Consider the following 18,864-nt stretch of genomic DNA (forward strand, 5'->3'; position numbering starts at 1 on the left):
ATGCATAAAATTTCTTTAGGATTTCAGAGAATTAATTTTGAGAATTTACATATACCTTGGAATTTCTATCATATTATTTCCTGGTGTTCTGCTTAAGTCAATGTATGAGAAATATAATTGACTTAAAAATCAGTTTAAGGGGGAGAAAAAGTAGAGACCCAGTGTTCTATTCAAATAATTAACCTAAAAATGTAACGTGAAGAAAAAAATGATTAGTACGTAATTTGCATGTTACCTACAATGATCAAATCTAGTCCTAAAATCTAAAATTAAAATTTAAAGCATTGGTGAAACTCAAGAGATTTAAGTTCACATCTTTATGAATAAATACAAAGAGCAATGGAACAGTAACAATTTTGGTCCTTAGAGTTGTACTGTTATTTAACTTTCAGTCTAATTTATATGATGATGTCCAAGATCTTATGCAGTTCTGCAGAGTTTGCACAACAGTGATTTAGCACCATGATGATCTCTAGGACAATGAGGCCAAAAAGTACATTTACATTTACAATTGTAATTGGAAATAAAAAAAAGTTAGTTATGATAGGCACTCTAGCCTAGTTTATTAACTCTCTTGAATATTACTATTCTTTCTGACTTGTACATTTTGCATTTATTGAACATCAATTATTACAAGATATTCCATAATAATGGGTCTACTTCAAATAGATCATAAAGCAAATTATTAAAATATTAAAAATATTAAAAATAATATTAATGTGAATTCAATTAAAAGCCTCGGCCAAGAAAACAAGGTATTGACTTCCAGTTGCTTTCATAATCACTTAGTTGGAATGTCTACCAAAGAAACCCCAAATTAAAAAAAAAATGTTATTACTAAATTTTTTTCATTTCCAAGGTAAACTTTCTTTCCTTACTTGGGGAGTGTGCAGATAGGTGGTTTAGAGCGAATGATTTCCTTGTTGACAAGCTCTTTCTCCAAGTCACCTCCAGCTAAACACCAAAGGTAATATACTTCTTCAATAGATCTTTCTGCCAGATAATCACTGTTTATATCTATTAATGGCAAATGGAAAAGGATGAGAGCTATCACACTTATTGTGTTTATTAAAAAGCAACAGGAAATAATAGCTGATATTCTCAAAAAACAGTAACTGAAGAACACAGTAAGAGTCCCTTTAAGAATATTCATACTATAAACCGTACAAAGGATGAAGATATACATATTGGATGTACATTCAGTTTGAGAAAAAGTAGAATTTTTACCCTCTATATTAGAGATATATGGGATATATATTCCATACAGATACCAGATATATCAGGCTCTGTGAGGAAGGGATAAGGACAGAAAAAAGTACTTGGTTGGGTGCCTGGGTGGCTCAGTTCGTTAAGCAACTGCCTTCGGCTCAGGTCATGATCCTGGAGTCCCGGGATCGAATCCCACATCAGGCTCCCTGCTCAGCAGGGAGTCTGCTTCTCCCTCTGACCCTCTCCCCTCTCATGCTCTCTCTCTATCTCATTCTCTCTCTCAAATAAATAAATAAAATCTTAAAAAAAAAAGAAAAAAGTACTTGGATAGTTAACTAACACAGACTATTCCATCCTTCATCTCTTGAGGCAATTGTTGCCTCTTCTGAAGAGTCTTTCTGATTGTCTCAGGCATGCTATGATTCCACTGCACTATCTTCATACTGACCTTTATTTATAATAGTAATATAAATTTTTATTTGCGTGGAACACAGCAGGAACTCAAAAAAATATTTGACTGAATGAATTCTTAGTAAATATTTCCTGCCATGACTCACATCATAACTCTTCAGTGTAAGAGTATTATTGGTGCTATTAAAACACACATTCTGAGAGTTGTAATCTTCATAGATGAATGAAAAGAAAAAAAAATGATATTCTCTTACTACGTGGAATATAATGGTATGGACTTCTACCTATAATACAATTTTTAGATATCATTTATAATAAATTATATAGAATAGGATATATGTATGTTGATGTAGTAGAAATTCCACTGGGAATTAGAAAGCAATTTTGGCATTAAGATTTGAGATGAAAATAGGACTTTGGTTTGCATAATAGATTTTTTTTTGGTTCCACGTCCTCAATTCTTAAAGTTCTTGCTCCAAAGCAATTTAAACTTAAAGGATTAGGGGTGCCTGGGTGACTTAGTCTATTAAGTGGCTGCCTTCGGCTCAGGTCATAGTCCCAGGATCCTGGGATCAAGCCCCACATCAGCCTCCTTCCTCAGCGGGGAGCCTGCTTCTCCCTCTCACTCTGTCTCCCTGCTCTGCCTACTTGTGTTCTCTCTCTATCTTTGTCAAAAAAATAAATAAAATCTTTTAAAAAAAATAAAGGATTAAAAAGTTAGGTAGTGGGCGCCTGGGTGGCTCAGATGGTTAAGCGTCTGCCTTTGGCTCAGGTCATGATCCCAGGGTCCTGGGATCGAGTCCCGCATCGGGCTCCCTGCTAGGCGGGGAGCCTGCTTCTCCCTCTGCCTCTGCCTCTCTCTCTCTGACTCTCATGAATAAATAAATAAAACATTTAAAAAAAATAAAAATAAAAATAAAAATAAAAAGTTAGGTAGTTATATTTTAAGCATATCCAAAATTATCTCTTAATTCCCAGACAGGTATCCATAAAGCCTCACTAATGTAATATATATGTTGTTGGTAAATGCAAAACTGAAAGTAGAATAAGGGTACTTTCTCTAAAAATAAAACATATTGTCTTCTGTCTTATTTATCATTACCTTTACACAGCTGACTGATATCCTCAGGCAGAGTCAAATCAGCACATCTCAAAGAAGATGAAAACAGACTAGCAGGTTTAGTAAAGGTCGTATATAAAGGTGACACTTCACTAAATACCTTGTCCTGCATTAATTCAGCTGCAGTTGGCCTTGAGAAAAATTTAAAACACACAGTATGAATGAGATACAAACTTCTACATTAGAAATTCTTGGTATCACTTCTTATTTAAAAAGTTATAATTAGTAGAAAATTAATTTTCAGATATTTTAATTATAAGTCATGTTTACAAGGGTAGATCAACTTTCTTTTTTTCTTAAATCGCTGTGTAATGCTGACCTTTTAATGTTTATTCCCTGATCTGTGTGTCTCATTATTCTCTTCAAAAATAAAAACTTCCATATATCACAGTGTTGCCAAATTAGTCAGTGCCTTATCTAATTTCAAAAACAGTGGTATGAGAAAAGACCATTAGAAATACGAATATTCTTCTTATATTGAGAAATCTGATAGGATACTTTGCCAAACTTTCATAATACATGACTTTTGTAGTATATGATGTAGGCCTATTTCTGAATATGGTATGAAATGAATCATATGGCTTTGGAAAAAATTAAAAGAAAAATAACAAATTTCTACAGAGCTTATTAATGTAAGAAAAAATGGTAAGAGCTAGCATATAGTTTATATCAGGGGTCAGAAAACTGTGGCTCATGGGTCAAATCCGCCTACTGTCTGTTTTTGTATGGCTCATGAGCTAAAAATGGATTTTGCATTTTTAAATAGTTGAAAAAAATCAAAATACTGTTATTTTGTGATATGTGAAAATTATACAAAACTCAAGTTTCAGTATCCAAAAGTAACGTTTTATTGGAACATAGCAACACTAATTCATTTAAGTATTGTCTTTAGTTCCTTTTAAGCTACAAGTTCAGTGTTGAATAGTTGTGACAGAGACTGTATGGTCCATGAAATCAAAAATATTTGCTATCTGGTCCTTACCAAAAAGAGTTCGTTGATCCTTGAGTTAAATAAACACAATAGCACATCAGTTTTTTTTTGTAAAAATATGAATCGATAATATATTTTATGATGTGGAGTTTAACATATTTATGTTTAGAAACATTTGTACCTACATTTATTAGAATATGTTTGCTTCAATATGAAAAAAAGAATCATACTTTGCAATATTTCATGTGCATTTTTCTTTTAGTCTAGTTAACTATGATTATTTCCCTGGTTATCTGCCAAATTTTCAATTAACATTACTGTCAGTGGGTCCAACCAAATTAACTATGGCAAAATGTACTTATAAACTTGTGTCATGGATGATGTTACAGCATATTGAATGAACTATCACTAACTCAAACTGGCCATTAAATAACCAGCAATCAACCATAACAAAGCCAATGTTTCTTTAAGTTACTTAGACATGGATTTGTGTCTGAGAAATATAAATAGAATCTTAAAAATTGATTGGCAATTTGTTTGATTTTTCCAAGGCACAAAAATAAACATTAGAAAATGTCCCTCAAAAAATTTGCTAGAATAATGGCACACATTCAAGGGAATAGTTAAGTCTTAAATACATCACCAGTATAGAAAATAGTAATAAAACTCCTTAGCAGAGTCTAGATATATACTTGTATATAAAAATGAAGTGACTGTAAGTAAATGCTGAATTTTTTCCCTTTTGTGCTTTTTGCATCTTATAATCTATCAGATTATTATATATAAACATCTCCATTTTTTACTTTTATCTTGACTATGATTTACCTGTGTTACTGAATATCTTAATTAAAATTCTAAACTAATACTACCTTTTGGTTTTCTTCCTCCTCTCTTAATGTGGCATGTTTACCCCAAATTATGTTTTTTTTGTTTTTTTTTGTTTTTTTACCATTCCACTCTTCCTAACATGTATTGATAAAGATGTTTTTCTAAAAACTAATTAGAATACAGTATTTTCAAATATCGTATACTTAAAGGAGTTTAGGAAAGACAACTGTAAGGCTCACAGTGATATCATCAAATGGAAACAAATAATAATACTTCTAAGAAATCCTTTTGTATTATCATATATAATTATATATATATAACAATTACATATAATTGTTAGCTATCAATTTTGTACTCCTATATAGATGTAAATATTCTTATTTAATTCATTAGTATTATAAAAAAAATCCAACTACTTAGATATTAAAGATGTCAGCATAATCTCTAAGTCTTAATAATATCAACCTCTTGGAAGGGTGGAAGGTGAGACACTTCTTCAAAAGATTTATCACATTTTCAGGAAGGTCCTGGTAAATAAAACAAGAAAAGAATTATTTAGAATGATCCATTTAAAAAATATATTTTACTCACACCAGTCAGAATGGCTAAAATTAACAAGTCAGGAAACAACAGATGTTGGCAAGGATGCAGAGAAAGGGGAACCTCCTACACTGTTGGTGGGAATGCAAACTGGTGCAGCCACTCTGGAAAACAGTATGGAGGTTCCTCAAAAAGCTGAAAACAGAGCTACCCTATGAGCCAGCAATTGCACTACTAGGAATTTATCCAAATGATAAAAACATAGTGATTCAAAGGCATACATGGACCCCAATGTTTATAGCAGCAGTGTCCACAATAGCCAAACTTTGGAAAGAGCCCAGATGCCCATCAACAGATGAATGGATAAAGAAGATGTAGTATGTATATATACACTGGAATATTACGCAGCCATCAAAAAAATGAAATCTTGTCATTTGCAACAATGTGGAGAGAACTAGAGGGTATTATGCTAAGTGAAATAATAAGTCAATCAGAGAAAGACAATTATCATATGATTTCACTCATATATGGACTTTAAGAAATGAAACAGAGGAGCAAAGGGGAAGGGAGGAAAAATAACAAGACAAAATCAGAGATGGGGACAAACCATGAGACTCTTAGCCATAGGAAATAAACCGAGGGTTGCTGGAGGGAGTGGGGTGGGAGATGGGGAAACTGGTTGATGGGCATTAAGGAGGGCATGTGATGTAATGAGCAATGGGTGTCATATGCAACTGACGAATCACTAAATTCTACCTCTGAAACTAATAATACACTATATGTTAATTAAATTGAATTTAAATAAAACATTTTAAAAAAAGAAAATAATTATTTAAAATGATCCATTTAAAAATATATTTTACTCTAATGTTTGCTATTCTAGGACATTTTGATTTTTCTAAAAAGTTTTTGTTTGGACTTTATACTAATTTATATTAGCCTGTCGCTCTATGAAAAAAACAAATGTCTGAACAGAAATAAACATAGCTTTAAAATAGCTTGCTATTAGATCTCAAGTATACAAAATACATACATTTTCAATAACAGATTAATGACAAACCTTTATAATGTCCAGACAACCATGTTCTTCGGCCAGAACTATTATAGTGTCATCTATGCAATCTATAAAACAGAAAAATTGTATGAATTAATGCTACTTTTCTTATTTATTGGAACTGAACTCATATAATTTTTTAAAATATTGTGTTACGCAGTTTTGGAACTTGGAATATTAAAAAGCTTGTGACTTTGTTAACTTTCCTTACATTTTTTGATAAAAATAAAGACTTTAAACACTAAATATTAATTGAATTACAGATACTGGAAGATAGCCACTTAAATAGTGACATAAAGCAGTGGTTCAAGATAAAGATTCTCTTGTTCTCTCTCTCTTGCTCTCTCTCCCTATATATGTAATGTACATATACATATTACTCTTTTGTATTTACATAATTTGGAGAATGTACACACATCTCTGGGGATTTAAAGTATACATTTTTACAATCCGTATCAAAATACCAACACCATATTTCACAGAACTAGAACAAATAATCCTAAAATTTGTATTGAGCCACAAAAGACCCTGAATAGCCAAAACAATATTGAAAAAGAAGAACAAAACTGGAGGTATCATGATCCTAGATATCAAGAAATACTACAAAGTTGTAGTAATCAAAACACTATGGCACTGGCATAAAAACAGACACATACATCAATGGAACAGAAGAGCAAGCCCAGAAATAAATTCACGCTTACATGGCCAATTTATCTTCCACAAAGGAGGCAAGAAAATGCAATGGGAAAAAGACAGTCTCTTCAACAAATGGTCTTGTGAAAACTGGACAGCCACATGAAAAGAATGAAAAAGGAGCACTTTCTTACACCATACACAAAAATAAACTAAAAATTGGTTAAGGACCTAACTGTGAGACCCAAAACCATAAAAACCCTAGAAAGATCACAGGCAGGAATTTCTCCGGCATCGGCTGTAGCAACATCTTTCTAGCTATAGCTCCTGAGGCGAGGGAAACAAAAGCAAAAATAAATTGTTGGGATTATATCAAAATAAAAAGCTTTTGTACAGTGATGGAAACAACCAACAAAAACAAAAAACAAACTATTGAATGGGTGAAGATATTTGCAAATGACATATCTGATAAAGGGTTAGTTTCCAAAATATATAAAGAACTTAGACAACTCTTGAATCACTATATTGTACACTTGAAACTAATATAACACTGTATGTTAACTATACTGTAAAATAAAATAAGAACCTATACAATTCAACACCTTAAAAAAAATAATCCAACTAAAAATGGGCAGAAGACATGAACAGACATTTCTCCAAAGAAGACATACAGATGGTTAACAGACACATGAAAAAATGCTCAATAGTACTCATTATCAGGGAAATGCAAAGTAAAATCACAATGAGATACCACCCCACACTTGTCAGGCTAAAATAAAAAAAAAAAATACACACACAAGAAACAAAAAGTGTTACTGTGCACTGCTGGTAGGAATGCAAACTGGTGCGGCCTCTGCGAAAAACAGCATGGAGGTTCCTCAAAATATGATCCAGTAATCCCAGTACTGGGTATTTATCCAGAGAATATGAAAACACTAATTCAAAAAGATATATGCACCCCTCTGTTTATTGCATTATTTACAATAGCCAAATTATGGAAGCAGCCCAAGCGTCCATTGATAGATGAATGGATAACAAAGATGTGGTGTAAGTATATACAGTGGAATATTACTTAGCTACAAAAAAGAGCAGATTCCTGCCATTTGCAACAACATGGATGGATCTAGAGAGTATAATGCTAAGTGAAATAAGTTAGAGAAAGACATACCATATGATTTCACTCATATGTAGAATTTTAAGAAACAAAACAAATGAAGAAAAAAATAAAGAGACAAAAAAAAAAAAAAAACAGACTCAACTATAGAGAACAAACTGATGGTTACCAGGAGGGAGATGGGGGGTGGGCAGGTGAAAACAGGTGAAGGGGATTAAGAGTATATTCATCATGATGAGGACTAAGTAATGTCTATACATTGTTGAATCACCATACTGTACACCTGAAATTAATATAACACTGTATATTAACTATACTGGAAATAAAATTAAAAAAATAAAGTCTAAGTTTAGTCTGTAGACCATATTAAGAAATCTCTAAGACTCCTTAAAAGCCTTATTATCAATCTTTGAAAATTAAATGTTGTAAATATGGTAACATTTTATGCAATTATATTTATAATTCATTATTATTTATTTGTTGATACTTTTCAGTACATATTCTTATTCGTAAACCCTATTAATGTGGATACCAATCTGTCACTCTTTCACAGAAAGTTCTCTATCAATTTTTCTCTTCTTTATTACCACATTAGGATCTAATATACATGTAAAATAAATGAGCTTCTTATGAGGAAAAATATTCTTCTCAGTCATTATTCACACATGATTCATCAAATAGAAAGCTCAAAACTTAAGGTCTGAAGGTAAACTGCTACAGAGAAGTGTATTTATTGTCATATTTTGATTTCACAACTTAGTTTACTTGTCTAGATCATGAAGCTAAGAAAATATCTATCCACATTATAATTCCTTAATGAGTAAGGAAAGCGCTACAATAATACTTCACAAGGCACTTCTTAAGTTGTCCTATTAATGCTTACCATTGATCATTAGAACATTAAAGAAATTCAGGATATTTCAGTGTATTCACTATTATAAAACACATTCTTAATATATATGCTTACTAAATTTATATTTGTAGTTCAAACATAATCATTTGTGAGACACTTACCTAATGTAAGTAAAAATTTTAGTCTTTCAGAAATATCCAAGCTCTGAAATAATTTTCTTCCCTGAATAAAATGGGAAAAGAAATTCATGTTAATATTTACATCTTTTTTCAGGGAGGCATTTTTTTCCCCCAGAGATGAAAATGATTTTATCAGGTATCTCTTTTTTCTTCAAAGATTTTATTTGACTTTTAAAGTTAGCTCCACTAAAGAAAAATTGTCAGTTTAAGATTTAAGCATTTCATATATTTAAGGATCATTACATTCTAGTATGTTCTCAAGTATTCTTCATTTTTGAGATCTATATATACCTGGTTGTCTAGAGAGATTCCAGTCTTATTTGATTAAGAGACTAAGATGACCCATGGAAAGATTCATATTATCTTTACATTTACCCAACTAATTCTTACTTATATATCATATCCGGGTAATCTGCTGTCTCCACTAAGAAACATTCAATGACACTCCCTCCTCCTCCCACAATGAATTTGATAACCATCCTTTGCGCTCCCATAGCACCTGGTATATTTAAGATACATACATTGTATTTTAATCGTTTCCTTCTTATTCAGCTTCAGGGGGCTGCTTAAAATACAGTCTGGAGGGGGTGCCTGGGTGGCTCAGTTGGTTAAGCGACTGCCTTCGGCTCGGGTCATGGTCCTGGAGTCCCGGGATCGAGTCCCACATCGGGCTCCCTGCTCAGCAGGGAGTCTGCTTCTCCCTCTGACCCTCTTCCCTCTCGTGCTCTCTGTCTCTCATTCTCTCTCTCTCAAATAAATAAATAAAATCTTTAAAAAAATAAAAAAAAATACAGTCTGAAATCAGTCATAACTTCCAACAATTATGTGTCAAGTAACTATTGTGTGCCAAATTGGACTTTTGGCCACAAGTTATATAACCTGGGCAAATACTTAACCACATTAAGTTTCACTTTTCTCATTTATAAAATTGGAACACTAACTGTACATGCCATACAGGTTGCAGTGAGGATTATAGAATGTATAAAAAAGTGCCTCACATTTTTTGAACATAAAAAATCCTTCATAAATGTTGGCTATTATTCTTTTTTTTTTTTGAAGATTTTATTTATTTATTTGAGAGAGAGAACACATGAGAAGGGGGAGGGTCAGAGGGAGAAACAGACTCCCTGCTGAGCAGGGAGGCCAATGCAGGACTCGATCCAGGGACTCCAAGATCATGATCTGAGCCAAAGGCAGTCACTTAACCAACTGAGCCACTCAGGTGCCCAGCTACTGTTCTTTTCTTACAAACAAATTAAACTTACAGGATCCTTTAAGTAGACTTAGAAGGAAAGTCTTAAGAAGATAGCCTGGTCTTTATGTGGAGAAAAAAAGACTGTTCTTTTTTAATAAAGAGAAAGCATAAAGATTTCTTAAAGATTTATGAAATTAGAACTACAGATGGAAAGATAATTGAAAAAAAGTTGCCATTCCTCTCTCAATGTTTTACACTATCTTATTAATCTTTTAGAAATACAGGTTTGATTTTATCAATATCTTGTTTAAAAACTTAAATGGTCTCCCATACCTTATATAACTAAATAGAAACTTCTCAGTTTAGCATTCAAAATCTCTTAGGATATGACTCTAAGATATCTTTTCATTCTAAGTGTTTACTATTTATTTACCTATGATGAACACACACACACACAGCAGTTCAATTTGATTACTTACAATACAGTGAATATACTGTCTTTTCAGGCATATTGATGATATGATATGATTGATGATATCATAAGATCATATGATTTTGACTGGTTTCCCTACTAGTAATTTTTTTCTTCATGGCTATCAAAATTTTATATATATCCTCTATTTCACTGCCACTTCTGAATGTTAATTTTGTGAGTTAAAGAATTCAAAATTCAAATTACTTTCTCTCAGCACTTTGATGGCATTGTGCCACTGTTTTCTTAAAACCAAGCTAGTAAGAAGTTTAACGACAATCTCATTCTTGGTAGGTAGTACGTCTTTTCTCTCTGACACATTTTAAGGTTTTCTCACTAACACTGATAAAGTCATCAGAGCTTAGTAAAGGCAGCTTGTCATGTTAAGAGTACAGCTTTGGGTATAGTTGATGGGTACAAATCTGCTCAAGTACTTACTATTATGTAACTAGGACAGGTTGCTTAATTTCTCTGTACCTCAATTTCCTGATCTGTAAACTACAGATAACAATCAGATAAATTTTATAAGACTGGTGTGAGTATTGATTGAGTATAATAGAGATTAGAAATGTACCTGACTTTTGAAAAGTTCTTAATAAATGTTACCCATTATTTCATTATTGGTTATCTCCTAAAAGCTTATGATTTCAAGGTATTTGTTGTTGTACATTGAGATTTTTTTTTTTTTTTTTTGCTCTGCAACATAATTAGTGGGTTCTTTCAAACCAAGAACTTTACTCTCAGCTTCTGATACTACTATATGACAGATATTAGAACATCTGGATCTATCTTCCCTGTCTTTTAAAATTTCTTTCATATTTTCAATCTCTTTATTTCTTTGTGATATAATCTGGGAGAATTATTCAGCTTTACCTTCTACCTTCAGTGTGTCTAGTTTCCTCTGCCATCTATTTAGTTCTTTATTTCAAGAGTTACATTTTTTTTCTCTTAAAATTATTAACTGGTTCTTCTTTTCAGCAAATATTGATTCACAGTTTCTATAACTGTTTCATAAATGGAATTGTTTCCTTTATCTCCTAAAGAACACACACTTTTATTTTAAAGTCCTTTCAAAGGTGTAAATTTTTCTATGTGTTGTTTGTTTTTTATTGCAGATATGTGTATTTACAGCATGTATCGTATTGTAGATGTATTGTTTTAGGTGTTTGGTATTTCTTAGATATGTACTTACTTGTACATCTTTTGGACTACAGAAACTTCTGGGCGGCAGAGTGGCTGTACAGCCTTCTGGTGACATGGCAAGAATTTCCTAGCAAAACTGTTTTGGTATAGCTTTTCCTCTACTTCCTAGGATTTCTAGTATACAAAAGTTCCCTTTTTAGTTGTTAGTGTGCTATTAATTTATATCTCAATATTTAAAGGTTTGATGAGGTAGAGGAAGATTCAAGCTTATGTTCAATATGCCATTCTAAAACTAGATTGTCTAAACTTAAGTATCACTTAAAATGTCATGATTCCCCTATTATGAAATTAGCATTTCCTTTCTTGGAATTCACATAGCTCTTCTGTGTTTATCTTCAAAGTTTATGGATTTGAGTTAAATTATAAGCTCTTTGACAATGTGTCTTAATTAGTTTACCTCTTGTTGCATTTGTCATGATGCTATACACAGAGTAAATAGTCATCTACATTTGTTGAATTGAATTACTCATATAAGACATATCCTGATCATTAGTAAAGAGTTTAGATATCCATGATGTAAAAAAAAGGAAAAGCCATATATTTCGCATTTACACTTACTTATACTTCACATTCCAATAAGAGTTTTTTTTTTAATTATTTATTTGAGAGAGAGAGAGAGTGAGAACATAAGCAGGAGGCAGGGCAGAGAGAGAAGCAGACTCCCTGCTGAGCAGGTAGCCCGATGAGGGGCTCCATCCCGGAACTCTGGGATCATGACCCGAGCAGAAGGCAGATGCTTAACCGACTGAGCCACCGAGGCATCCCTCCAATAAGAGTTTTCATTTAGGGTATGATTTTAAACAAAAATGAGATTTGCCATCATTTCATATCAATGAAAAGTAAAATGGCATTTTCCCTTAGAAAAAGCAGTACCAATATGTAAAGCTGCCATGTTATTATGAATATTAAAATATTTTATGATTAAAGTTAAATAATCATAAAATATTTTTCTTAATCATAAGATATTTTAATATTCATAATAAAAGATAACATTGATGGACGATTTGCTATGTAACAGACTGTACTAAGTACTTTATATTATTTCATTTAATTTTTCTAACAATTATATAATACAGACAAAAAATTTCTGCTTCTAAAGACTTCTTACTCTTAAGACTTCTAAGGTCCAAGGAAAGTACACAAATGTGACACATACTATAATAGAAGAGGAGAGCAAGGAAAATAAGGACCTAATGCTGGCAGGTATTTGAAAGTAGGGCTGAGAGACTGTTAGTTGTGCCTCCAAATCCATTCTCATCTTCTTTCTCAATATTTATGTGTCCAGCTAAAGACTGTATTTCTTAGTCTCCCTTGTACAGATATGCAATGTAGCCACATGAGTAAACTGTCACCAATGAAAAGGGTTGATTTTTGCACTTTTAGATCATCTTCTTAAAGAACAGTTACCATGAACTCACTTCTCTCCTTCCCTTATGCCTAAAAGGCGATAAAGAAACAACTTCAGAAACCAGACATTTGAGATTGGTGGAGCCATAGCCAACGTTTGTGCATGAAGTGGACTGTTAAATCAGAGAGAAAACATCTATGTTCTTTAAGCTACTACATTTTTAATTTCTTTCTTTTCAATAGCAGCTTAGTCTTTGCCCTAATAAATATAGAGGATGTCTGGGAAAGATCTAATAAAACACAACTCAACTACAAAGTGAGTCTTGTAGAAAACATAAGAGAACAGGAGAGAAGAAGGTATTTAGGGAAAAAACAATACCACAGAAAGGGAGAGCATGAACATATCAAAGAGTGTAAGCAGCTTCAGCATAAGCCTTTCTAGAACCGCTTAATTACTTATATATAGTACAGTGTAAATTCTTTATACTTAGTAAAGTACAAACACTTATAAAGATACTAAAATGATAAGCAAATAAATTGTCAAACAGGATTTTTTAACAAGTCATATTGAGATTTAAGCCTTTTTTTCTTATATCTAGTCAATCCACAAAGCAAAAACATATTACTAAATAGCTTTCTTATCAGAAAAACTTATTCTAATAAGCACACAATTTCTTTTTATTAGTTTAATATTTCCTTATACATACCACACAAAGCTCAAATAAAATGATTCCAAGAGACCACACATCTGATTTGGGGCCAGAAGGCAATGGTTTTTCACTTGGCACATGATCGGTGGTTTTCAAAATTCCTTGTGCAATTACCTCGGGTGCCAAGTATGATGGATACCTACAATGATATATTAAATAAATGAATAATTACTACAAACTACAAAGGGGGGAAAAGTAGTACTACATTTTTACTATCTGTATGATAAGATCTATGTAAAAGCCCAGTGCAATTAAATGAACAATTTTCGCTAGGAAGATTTCTAAACTAACCATCATAATACAGGTCTTCATGTCCAGAAATCAAGAGAAAAATATATATGTGTCTCAAATAATTTTAAAACTATTGTGTCTCTCTGAAGCATTAATTCCTTTCTTTGCTTTCCTCTCTTTTTAACACATTGCCGTCTTGCAGTATTCTATTTTCAGATGTTTTCCTTTCCTCCTTACCAACTCTTTTCCCCTTACACTTAGCTATTATTTAAAGTGCATTTTTTTCTTGGAAAATAGTACATATTCTTTTGAGTAGTAGGAATGTCAAAATCTTTAAAGATACATAAATTGAAAACTAAGATTCTCTCCCATTTCTGTACTCCAGGCACCCATACATATTTACAGATATAGATAAACTTGACCATCCATCACCACTGCCCCACAGGGCAGCATACTATACATACTACCCTGCACACCTTTGTTTTTTCACTTAAAGTATATTTTAGAGATCATTCTATAAAAATAACTATAGATTGCATATTCTCTTTGAAAACTGCCAATAATTTCATTGTATTAATGCACTTAATTTATTTGACCAAACTCTGAAGAACATTTTGGAAGTTCCATTCCTACACGGATAATCAATTGAGCCCTATTCCATTTATTGAAAACTCTATCTCCCCCCCAAACTCGTCCATAGTACCAGCTTCTACCACAAATAAAATCTCTACCTACATGTTGATTTGCATCTTGGCTCTCTATTTTGTTCCACTGGTAAAACTGTCTGACACTACCATTATACTATCTTAAGTCTATAACATTATATAAATAATTGCCAATAATTGCTAAGACAAGTCCTCTCAAAACACACACATCTTTTTCCAAAATCTATAAAGAACTTCTCAAACTCAACACCCAAAGAACAAATAATCCAGTCAAGAAATGGGCAGAAGATATGAACAGACCTTTCTCCAAGGAAGATGTAATGGCCAACAGACACATGAAAAATGGCTCAACATCACCCGGCATCAAGGAAATATAAATCAAAAACAATGAGATACCACCTCACACTAATCAGAATGGCTAAAATTACCAAGTCAGGAAACAGATGTTGGCAAGGATGTGGATAAAGGGAAACCCTCTTAAACTGCTGGTGGGAATGCAAGCTGGTGTAGCCACTCTGGAAAACAGTATGAAGGTTCCTCAAAAAGTTGAAAATAGAGCTACCCTACGACCCAGCAAGTGCACTACTAGGTATACACCCCAAAGTTACAAATGTAGTTATCCGAAGGGGCACCTGCACCTCAATGTTTATAGCAACAATGTCCACAATAGCCAAACTACGGAAAGAGCCCAGATGTCCATCAACAGATGAATGGATAAAGAAGATGTGGTATGTATATATACACTGGAATATTACGCAGCCATCAAAAAATTGAAATCTTGCCATTTGCAATGACGTGGATAGAACTAGAGGGTACTATGCTAAGCAAAATAAGTCAATTAGAGAAAGACAACTGTCATGTGATTTCACTCATATGTGGAATTTAAGAAATGAAACAGAGGAGCGAAGGGGAAGGGAGGGAAAAATAAAATGAAACTAAATCAGAGAGGGGGTCAAACCATAAGAAACTCTTAATCATAGGAAATAAACTGAGGGTTGCTGGAGGGGAGTGGTGTGGGGGATGGGGTAACTGGGTGATAGGCATGAAAGAGGGCATGTGATGTAATGAGCACTGGGTGTTATATGCAACTGATGAATCACTGAACTCTGCCTCTGAAATTAATAATACATTATGTTAATTGAATTTAAATAAAAAAATTAAAACGTTGACTCTCCCCCCGCCAAAATAAACCACACACACCTTTTAATTTCTCTGCAGGAGTGTCTAGGTACTTTTTAGATGTTTGTTCTATATGTATACATTTAGAACTTTTTTTTTACATTTAGAACTATCTTGTCAAGTTATTTCTCTCTCTTTCTCCCTCCCTTTCTCTCTCTCTGACACACACAGAGTCGGAATTTTTACTGAAATTAGATCAAATGTAGAACAGGTTGGGGAGAACTGGCATTTTTCCAATACCAAATCTAACAATATATGAACAGATATCTATAATTATCTAGGCCTTTCATAATGTCTTTTAAAAATGATTTATATTTCTTTCACAGAGGTAAAATACCTGCTTAGATTCTTATTAGGTATTTCATATTCTTTTGCTAATATGTAAATAATTTCTTTGTATTAATTTTGTATCTAGCAACTTCACTAAACCCTTAGCATTTATGGCAGAATTCTTTTGAGTAGTCTTTGTAGATAAGCAAATCAGTTATGCTTAACTAAGCATTTATGGGAGAATTCTTTTGAGTAGTCTTTGTAGACAAGCAAATCAGTTATGCTTAACTGATTTGTTTACAGTGACAGTTTTGTTTCCTCCTTTCTATAATTATAGTTTTAGTTCTTTTGCTGCCTTATGTGGTAAAACTGCTAATATGAAAATAACTGGTGATAGCTGACATCTTTGTCTTGATCCTCATCTTTTAAAAGTACTTTTAACCTTTTACCATTATAGTTTCTTTGCAAAAATTTCTGTTAATCATGAATAAATTTTGAAAATTTTTGAACATCTCTTCTGCAAATATTACAAAGAGAACATGATTCTTTTCCTTTTATATGCTAATGATTTTAAATAAATCAATTAATTACCTAATGTTTAACCAACCTTGCATTCCTGGAATTTTTGTTTCTAGTAATTTCACTTTTAAAAATGAAAATTTTATCTTCTTTCCACTTTATATATATATATATATATGTATATATATATATATATATATATGATTTCTTTTCCTTGTCCAACTGCATTCATTAGTAGCAGGTATACATTGGCAAATGATAGTGGTGTTAATAAATATTTTGTCTTAAACCTCCTAACTTCTGGGTTGAAAGCAATCTATCTACTAACAGGAAGATATAGATAGATGGGTGATTTTCACTACATTAAGGAAATATTCACATAGTCCCTTTTTATTAAGAATTTAATCAAGAATGTTATGATAAATCTATCAAATGTTTTTAAGAAACCATAGAAATGATTACTTGATTTTTTATTTCTGATATATTATCCTATTAAATTATGTTTATATATTTCCTAAACCATCTATATACTGGTAGAATAAACCACACTTGATAGTATCTTCTATATGCTTCCGGTTTTTGTTAACTTTTCTTAGGATTTTTTATATTATAATAACATATTTATACTATAGAGTAATAAAATCAAATATGATAGGATTTATATTTAAACATTTCGTGTGGTATTTATGGGAAGACCAGGATTAATGTTATGCTAGCTTATGAAAAAAGATATTGCGGGCACCTGGGTGGCTCAGTTGGTTAAGCGACTGCCTTTGGCTCAGGTCATGATCCTAGAGTCCCGGGATCGAGTCCCACATTGGGCTCCCTGCTCAGTGGGGAGTCTGCTTTTCCCTCTGAACCTCCCCCCCTTATGCTCTCTCTCAGTCTCATTCTTTCTTTCTCAAATAAATAAATAAATAAATCTTTCAAAAAAAGAAAGATATTGCAAGCTTTCGTTTAAAAATAACCTTGAAATGTATAGTATTATAATTTAAATGGCAACATTTTTAACCATTCATTACAGGTTTGGTAGAATTTGCCTGTGAGTTTAATCCAGGTATCTCTGTGGGGAGAGGCAATTTCTTCTACATTTCTATAATTGGTGTTTTTATATTTTAAAATTTTCTTTGGGATTAAGTTTTGGTAATTTGTATTTCCCTTCCTTTTATTCTAATTTTCAAATTTGCTCAGAGCTAAGCAAAAAATAATTTATTGAGTCTTCTAATGTTCTCTACCTCTCTAGTTATTTTTCCATTACCATATCTTATTTTGTGCATTTGAGTTCTCCAGCTTTTCCTGATTAGGTTAACTAATTGTTTTTATTACAGAGGCATTTCTTTTTGTCTCTCAGTACTTTACTATATTCTGGTGATAGATGTTATATAAACTTGGTATAGGTTAATTTCAGTATACTTCACTGAAGATAAAAATTTGTATTTATAAAATACACGAAAATTTTTAGCAGGAAATTCAATGGTAAATATAAAGGAACTGGTAAGAAAATCATATTATATAAAATACCTTCCTATCAGACTAAAACACTGTTAATGTCTTCTACCTTCTAAATTCATAAAGGTAAGCCATCTTATTCAATAAAAAGGACAAAGCCTTTATAAACAGTATATTCTATAAAATGTGTCCAACTTCTAACTTTAAATTTCTAATGAATTCATTTTATGGATAATTCCACAAAACCTTAAGTTGTTCTGCTGAGATGGAAATTATTTCTCTTCTCAGTGAATCCCCATGGTATTTTATCTTTCTTATACTTCTCAAATGATTATAAGATACTTATTTTACTTGTTTTATATATGACATAATAGACTATACACAATATGTAATACTACACATTTTTATGTCTTGTTTTTGTTTATGCTTATATTTAGTATACAAAAATTTACTCTCCTGTCAAATAAACAAAGAAACTTGAGGGCACTGCTATATCTTATTCATTTTTACAAGCCCTCAACAACTACCAATAAAATTTAAATACAAGATACACTCAGTAAAATTTGTTAAAAAATAACATTTCCGGGGTGTCTGAGTGGCTCAGTCCATTAAGCATCTGCCTTTGGCTTTGGTCATGATCCTGGGGTCCTGGGATTGAATCCTATATCAGGCTTCCTGGGGAGTCTTGCTTTTCTCTCTCCCTCTGCCCCTCCCCCCAGCTTGTGCTCTCTCTCTCTCTCTCAAATGAATAA

General features: G+C 32.4%; 1 protein-coding gene across 1 annotated transcript in view; it reads right to left on the reverse strand.

The window, feature by feature from the left end:
* TBCK (TBC1 domain containing kinase) overlaps window positions 1-18,864 on the reverse strand; it is a 245,762-nt gene that overhangs the window by 166,643 nt on the left and 60,255 nt on the right. The window contains exons 6-11 of the mRNA XM_073892082.1: window positions 13,797-13,938; window positions 8,855-8,915; window positions 6,100-6,161; window positions 4,965-5,026; window positions 2,723-2,871; window positions 879-1,017 (exon numbers count right to left, since the gene is read on the reverse strand). Coding sequence (XP_073748183.1) covers window positions 879-1,017; window positions 2,723-2,871; window positions 4,965-5,026; window positions 6,100-6,161; window positions 8,855-8,915; window positions 13,797-13,938 — 615 coding nt within the window. The remainder of the gene's footprint in view (window positions 1-878; window positions 1,018-2,722; window positions 2,872-4,964; window positions 5,027-6,099; window positions 6,162-8,854; window positions 8,916-13,796; window positions 13,939-18,864) is intronic.

This window comes from Callorhinus ursinus, unplaced genomic scaffold (genome assembly GCF_003265705.2).
Source record: "Callorhinus ursinus isolate GAN/ISIS: 27379988/994484 unplaced genomic scaffold, GSC_fseal_2.0 scaffold4, whole genome shotgun sequence".
Classification (NCBI taxonomy): Eukaryota; Metazoa; Chordata; class Mammalia; order Carnivora; family Otariidae; genus Callorhinus; species Callorhinus ursinus.